Source organism: Nesoenas mayeri (genome assembly GCF_963082525.1).
Source record: "Nesoenas mayeri genome assembly, chromosome: 1".
Taxonomy (NCBI): domain Eukaryota; kingdom Metazoa; phylum Chordata; class Aves; order Columbiformes; family Columbidae; genus Nesoenas; species Nesoenas mayeri.
In genome coordinates this window covers 187,660,113-187,667,737 of record NC_137541.1, presented here as the reverse complement: position 1 = coordinate 187,667,737, position 7,625 = coordinate 187,660,113, and the positions used below count along the sequence as shown (strand labels likewise).

General features: G+C 46.2%; 1 protein-coding gene across 1 annotated transcript; it reads left to right on the top strand.

The window, feature by feature from the left end:
• Positions 1 to 388: 388 nt before the first annotated feature.
• On the top strand, positions 389 to 7,091 carry CCNA1 (cyclin A1; the record flags this gene model as incomplete). Its single annotated transcript, XM_080363902.1, has 8 exons — positions 389 to 1,186; positions 2,395 to 2,638; positions 2,865 to 2,986; positions 3,711 to 3,934; positions 4,597 to 4,801; positions 5,810 to 5,923; positions 6,610 to 6,743; positions 7,040 to 7,091. Exons 1-8 carry the CDS (start codon positions 1,061 to 1,063, stop codon positions 7,089 to 7,091), a joined length of 1,221 nt encoding a protein of 406 aa, XP_080220028.1. The 5' UTR covers positions 389 to 1,060.
• Between the last annotated feature and the right edge of the window lie 534 nt (positions 7,092 to 7,625).

Sequence of the window (7,625 nt, the reverse complement as noted above, 5' to 3'; positions counted from 1 at the left end):
TGTGTTTCAGGAATGTCCCATTTTTCCAAAGCATTTTTCCAGTTTGTCAAGATCATTTCTGAGATCTAATCTTGTTCCCCAGCATAACCATAGCCGTTCCTAGCACCAGGTGGTGGTATCCACAAATTTATTATAGTAAGTGTGCTCTCTGTGTCATTATCCACATCTCTGCTGAAAACCTCTAATGGCACGGAACAAACCACTGCTTAATTCCTCATATTAAGCTTTGCATTTTCATTGTTGGCGGTTGAGAAGGGCTCCTGTGTACAGCTGTGCCATCAGTTCTGCAGTTGTTCCCTTGCTTAGACTTTATCAGAGTATCACAGAAGTCAAATCCACGCTTAAGTCAACTAAAATCTCCGTTTCTCTGTTTTTCCTTTATCAAAGAGGGAAGTCAAATTCTTCTGACGCCTGCTGTTCCCATAAAGCTGCTGTCGTCGCTTGCACATCCTTTTCCTGCGTTCTCGATGCTTAGGAACGGCAGGCGGTGCCAGGCGAGGGGCGGCGCGGGGGCTGCGACTCTCGGACGGGCCACTCGTGCCCCACCGCTCCGCGGGCGCTGCGCGGGGAGGGGCGGGCCGTGCCCTGCGCGGGGCTGCGGGGCCGGGCCCGCGGCGGCCGGCCCCTGCCGGGGTCTCCATGACGACCCGCCGCCGCTTGGGTTGCCGGGGCGGCGGCGCCGGGGGTTGCGGCCCGGGCTTCCAACTGGCCGCGGCCAACAGCCGCCGCCGCCTCCATTGGCCGCCGCCTATATAGGGGCGGCGAGCGGGCGGCCTCGTTGGCGGTGCGCGGTGCCGGGCGGCTTAGCGTTCTCCGGGCAGGTGGCGAGCGGGGCCGGGCAGCGCGGTCGGCAGCCTGCCTTCCTGCGGGCGAGCGGGACGGGCTGCCCGGGGCGTAACCAAATACTTGTGTTGGTTTGGGTTGTCTTTTCCCCCAACCTTGTTGTTGTTGGGATTTTTTGTTGTTCTTTTGGTTTTTGTTTTTCCCTTATTTTTGTGTTTGTTTGTTTTTCTTATTTATTTTTTTTTCCTCTCCTCCGAAAGGTACCGACATTGGGGCGATGCGCCGCACCAGTGAGAAGAGCCGGGCAGGGCGGCGGGAGCCCTGCTCCGCTGTCCCCCACAGCAGCGGGCGAGCCGTGCTGGGGGTGCTGGCGGAGAACGGGCAGCAGCGGCCCGCCGGCCAGGTGAGCCCCGCCCGCGGCGGCAGCGCCTTCGCTGCCTCCGGAGCCGCCGCGCCTCCCCTCCGCGCCCGGGGGCCGCAGCCACCCACCGGACTCCCCGAGAAAGCCCCGGGCGGCCGCGCTCGCCGCGGGCTGGGGCGAGCGCCCTGCCCCGATGCGGGATCTGGGGCTGGTCGCCTGTCCCAGGCATAAGCGGTGCTCGCCCCTTCTCTCGAGGCTGCAGCTAAAGGCCTGAGAGCGGTGGGGTAGGTAGTTTAATCGGGCTCTAGTTAATGAGCATGAGTTTCCTGAGAAACCCAGCTGGTAACAGCTTGGTCCTAATCTACTGGCTCTCCCCTGTGGAAATGCTTTAAGCAAATAATCCCTTCTGGAACGAAGGGAGACTTGGTGAGACTGTATTTGGGCACTTACCCTTTAAAGTGAAGGGGGTGGTTTGAGAAAAGTCTTTTCACTGGTGTTTACCCAAAGGTCCTATTGCCGTGTGGCTGGTCATGCTCCATCAGGGTGCCAGAGCCTTCAAGAACCTGAGGTTCACAGCAGGGTGGCTGTCTGCATTTCTGTTCTTTAGGATCTCCTGGAGTTTCCTGGAGTGGCAGGGAACATGTTACTGTACTGACTTAGAGGACATAAAATAGCAGCTGTTGTGTGTACACAAGCTATTCTTGATTGTGGCTGTAGAAAGCCCATAACTCGGTGACTCACAGATAGATGATGTGAAGGATTTTAGTCCTAGGGGTTGTGATGCTTGAGCTCAAAATGTTAAAACTTTGGTCATTACTCAAGGTGCATTCTTGTAGGTAAAATCCTTCAGAAGTCTGTGATGGTGCCTGAATACTTTCTTCTATAACTTGCTGCGCTTTAAGGCAGCTGCTTTTTACCAGAACTGAATGTGGAACAGACCCTGCCCTTGCCAGACCCCGCAGAACCAGGCAGCACCCTCACCTCATTCTCCTTGGCACCAGAGATTAGACTTCTTCCCTGGTTCCTGACTTTGACTGGACCTCACTTGTTCTGTGAGGAGTCTGTTGCAGCAAGACAGCAATAAGTGGTACCTCTGAAGCACCAGCTGTTGGTGGTTTTCCCAGTGAACTTCTATGTTATTGTTGTCTGTTTGGCAAGGAGGTGATTTTTCTTTTCTAAAGCAAGTGATACTTACTGTTGTTTTGCCTTCCCGAGTTGCCCTCCCACAGAATTACTGTGTTGTCTTTCAGGGTGCTACTATTATCAGACGCTTCTCTGGCTCTGAAAACACCATCCCTTTGGCTGGAAAAGATGAATTACCTAAACGCATGGGCAATGTTCCATCAAAGCAAGAGTTTGCTATCTATGTAGATGACCAAGAACAGAAAGAAAACTACAGCTACCAAGTGGCTGAAGAGCTGGAATCAAGCCTGTGTGAGCTAGATACTAGTGCAATGTCATCCAGTGTTCACCTTCTGCTGGATCTCAGTACAGGTAACACCTGTTATTACTGAGGTGGTATCTACAGCACAAGTACATGTAGGGTGGTTACGAATTGTGATGCTGGTAAGCTAGTAGGTAGCTTATGTTACAATAAATAACACTTCATGATAACTTGGATTGTGTCCACATCAGCTACAATGCTTCTGTGCTAGAAATAACAGGAGAAGGCAAAGGGGTTAATTAAAAAGAAGTTTTTCTGGTTCCTTTCACCTGTTAGGATCTCCTATGCTAGTGGACACATCCTTCCAGTCCCAGCCTGAGGATCACATGGTAGATGCCATAACTCTGACTGTGGGAGAGTACGCAGAAGACATTCATCAGTACCTCCGGGAGGCTGAAGTGAGTGCCTAGTAACAAGCCTATAGATGTTTGTGGTCTCTGATGGGCTGCAATACTGCCAGGATATATGGCTGCCCCAGGATAGCCCAAGGCTGCCACTGAACTACAAAGGAGAGAAAGCAAGCAGTAAAAGCCATCTCTGAGGGCAGCATCTAGACAGGGATGAGATCTCTTGTGATTACTGTGTCCATGAAATCCCCTACCAGTGGAGCATCTACTGACTTTTTGCAATGAAGAGTTCTTGCAGGTGGGAGTTGTATTCTGGAAAAATGCTAAAGTAGTTGGATGTGATCTCACTGATAGCTCTCTTACTGTGGTAGTAGTTTTTCCTGCCTTACTATATCAGCAATAAAGTGCAGTCTCTCAACTGGAAGCAGGATGAGGGGTGGGGAGAGGGAAATGTGATTTGTTCATTTTCAGGCCACTGTGAATGGCCCATGTGCTTGATGACAAAGGCTGTCCATAGTCTAGGAGGTCTCCTATTATTCTGCTAGTGACACAGCAGCTCCTTTCTCTTCAGTGTAGAAATACTACTTTTTAGAGATGCTACTAGCTACCAGTTAATACTACTGTCACTGTAACTGTAGTTAGTAGTAATGAGTTATTAATAGTGGAAGAACTCATGCTCCTTTTGGTATAAGTGTTAAGAGAAGTTAATTGGCTCAGCCATTGATGCTTCTCTTCAGGGTGAGCATCCTGATTTTTCAGCTCTCTCTCCAAACAGGTAAGATTCAGGCCCAAGCCCTACTACATGAGGAAGCAACCAGATATCACTACAGGAATGCGTGCCATCTTGGTAGACTGGCTGGTGGAAGTGGGGGAAGAATATAAACTTCGAACAGAGACTTTGTACTTGGCGGTCAACTTCCTGGACAGGTTTCTCTCCTGCATGTCTGTTCTCAGAGGGAAGCTGCAGCTTGTAGGAACAGCAGCAATCCTTCTGGCTGCGTAAGTGTTTTGTCTCCTGAAACCTCAGTGAGTGGAAACTTATTTTTGGACTGAATCTTTTAGTTTAATTTGAAGAACTGAAACTTGCAGTCATAGGTAGCTTTTCACGATGTCTCAAGATTAGCAACTTCTTTTTGTGTGTGGTTTTTTTTTTCCCTTTGTTTCTCTACTTTGGCACTAGCAAAATTAAGTTTTTAATGTTTGTGATGTGAGGAACCGTAGTGGGAATACCTTCTAAGCATAATGGCAGGAGCAAAAATGCTACTGTGCCAGGCTGCTAGCCTGTCAGGCTGTAATAAATTCACAGTTGCAGTTATTAATTAGCCCTGAACTATTTTAAGTAGACAGGGTACCAAACATAACCTAGGAATGCATGAGTTTTTGTCTGGAGTGCCTTCTGTTACTGAGACTTTCTGAGAGCTTGCTGTCAATCAAGAGCTAACAATGTGAGTGTTTCTATCTAGACTGACTTGAAGTTCCTGTAAACATCCTTGCCCAAATTTGAAACTAAATTGTTACCTCGCCCGGAGGAATGACTTAAATAAGAGCTCTATGCAAATCTTCCTGATGTCATGTGCTCATCCTGATACAGGTTCAGCAGAAAGCTTTCTTTTACTGTAGCTTCTAAACTGACAAATTTGGCTTCTATATTCCTTTTTCAGGAAATATGAAGAGATCTACCCTCCAGAAGTGGATGAATTTGTGTATATAACAGATGATACCTACACGAAGAGGCAGCTGCTAAGAATGGAACACCTGCTTCTCAAAGTGTTAGCTTTTGACCTAACAGCCCCAACCATCAACCAGTTCCTCCTTCAGTATATTCAGAGGCATGGAGTCTGTATGAGGACAGAGAACTTTGCAAGGGTATGAATTATTTACCTCTTAACACTAAGGAGGGAGAAGTGATCCTAAAAGCAGAACCACACTTGTATTTCACTAAGTTATCAGAGCATAGTATTAGTATAGTAGTAAAGATACTGTTTTTTCATGCCAAGTCTTATCTGGGACTGCAACAGGCCTGAAACTGCATGTTTTGTAGCCTTCTACCTTTAGTAGGTGGCTCATGTGTCAAGACTTCTAGATGAACGTCTCATGGAAATCCTAAATTTTGCCTATCTGGTCAGGGATAACGCAGTAGCCAGGCAGCTGGGTATAAGGTGGTTGTGTATGGGTTTTGGTGTGTTGTGTTTTTTTTTGTGTGTGTGTTGTGGTGGTGTTTTTTGGGGGGGGATGGGTTGGGTTGTCTTTTTTTTGGTTTTGGCTTTGGGTTTTGTTTGCTTGTGTGTGGTGTGTTTTGTTTTGTTTTTTTGCCTGCGTAGCAAGTTTGCCCTGAATATGGTGGTATGACATATTGCTACACAATAACACGGCATATGCCTGCATAGCTCCTTAGGCAACCAAGCTTATAGAAGAACATCTGACCTACTGGTTATCTGCAAAGGGTATAGGACTGTACGTGGCTCTACTCAGAGTCCAAATTCTGTTTCTTAAGAGCTGTCCGTTCATCCCTGATCTCCAAGTGAGGTCCATCTATGTGAACAAAAACCTCAGAAGGTGGGGAGAGTGTCTTTGTTATTTTTACAAAAGATTAATTTTCTAAGTCTTTGTCTGTAAAACTGTATGGGATGGGAACTTCAGATTAGTGTAGATTGTTTAGGCTTTGACACAGTGTCTTTTTGTCCCCACTGAACCATTCTAAAGGTTTATCTTAAGACCAACAGGCCTAGAATGCTATTTCTACTCACCAGACATGTGGAGCATGATTTTTACATGAAACTGAGACTGTTGGCAACTTTCAGTGCTTGTTGTATTGGACTGATTGTGCTAGCTCGGCTCTTTCTGCTTGAAAGACTTGTGGGTTTTTTCTCTCAGTATCTTGCAGAGCTGAGTCTCCTCCAAGATGATCCATTTCTGAAGTATCTTCCTTCACAAATTGCTGCAGCAGCCTACTGTCTAGCAAACTATACAGTGAACAGGTCTTTCTGGGTAAGAACAGCAACTGCATGGTAGTGAGTAGCTCATGCATTTTATGTTATTATAACTAGGCTGAGAAGCAGGAGGAGCAGCTTCAAAGGATGTTGTTAAAAAGTCTGAAATACTAGGATGAGTAGCTGTTCCTGAGCTGATGGGGCTACCTAATAAATTAATGTTAAATCAACCTGAAATATCCTGCCTCCTTTCTGAAATGGGAGGGACCTTGCTGTCTTGGTCACTTAGAGTCTGTACCTAAGGCCTTGTTAGTCTTTAATCTCCAAGGCTCTCCCTCAAAAACAACAACAAAAAAACACCATTCAGAGGCTTTCTTGGAGGAAGAAGAGAGCTGAATGTGTCTGCTTTAGTGGAGTGGTTACACTGAGTGGCTGCTTTAATGCAAGCCTCGATGGGCCTCTCAGCTGTGTGTTGGAGGAATAGCTTTAGCAGAGAGCAGAATCCAGAAAAGATGTAATGGATGCCACATGCTTAGAGCAGAAGTAGCTTTTTGTCAGATCTCCTGGCACCAAGGAAGACCTAGAGTGAAACTGATGGCAGGATATACTTGAATCCTTTTCAAGCCTAAAGAATCTAGAGTGAACACTGATGTAGTAAAAATGGTTTCTGCTTCTGTATAAAATGTATATTCTGGATGAATGTTGCCTATAATAGAGTAATACTAGTTTTTCTCCTCTGACCAGCCAGAAACACTTGCTGCATTCACTGGGTATTCATTAAGTGATATAGTGCCTTGCCTGACTGATCTGCATAAAGTGTGCCTTGATGCTCCCCATTGTCAACTGCTTGCAATTAAGGAGAAGTATAAGCGCTCAAAGTAAGTAATTGGGAAGCTGGTGTTCTGTTGTTGCTTGGGCTACAGCTGCTGTAGCTGACAGATTTCTCATAGTAGTCAGCTTCTGTTCCTGGAATGGAAGTCTGTCAGCCTCTGAAGGGGAAGACTTTTCTGGCCACAAGAGTAGTTCAACCATAGTTATACAGATGTACTGGATTATAATTCTTCTGCAGTGTTGCAGGTTGATTGTTTTCTTTCCCAGAGCATTGCACAAGAAGGTGGTATCTTTAAATTTGTCAACTAAACTAATATCCTTAGTGACTGCATTTCTATTCCAGGTACTTGCAGGTGTCTCTTCTGGAGCCCCCAGCAGTTCTTCCTCTACAATAGAGACTGTGGATCCTGGCCTTGGAGACTACCTCCTCCCAATCAGCAAAGCTGGTTTAATATTTCATTGAGCACTGCAGGTCATGTGTTTGTAACCATAGTGATCAGAATGGTTTTTAGCTAGTATTTTTTTTAATTAGATGCCTTTTTGATAAAGGATATTAGTCTCTAGCTCTTAATGTAACTGACAGCACTTTTAATAAATGTCTTATTACACCATTCCTCTGTGAATCTTCTGACTCCTGTTAATATCTGCAGTAAGAGTGAGAGGAAAGGGTTGTGGTTTTTTTACAAAATCACTGTGAGCAGAGCTTTTAAGCTTTTTATCCATTAGAGTGGATAAAGTGTGGCTTCAACCAACGCAACCTGACATCTCCTTAGACATGGGTGATTTGCTACAGTATCTTATCTGTTTCTTCCTCTTCTATGAGACAAGATCATGTGGCCATGAACAGAATCTATTCTCTGGAGCTTGTTTACCATATCACAGCAAAAAACATCCAGATGCAAGTGGTCTTTGAACTCGGAACTTGTGTA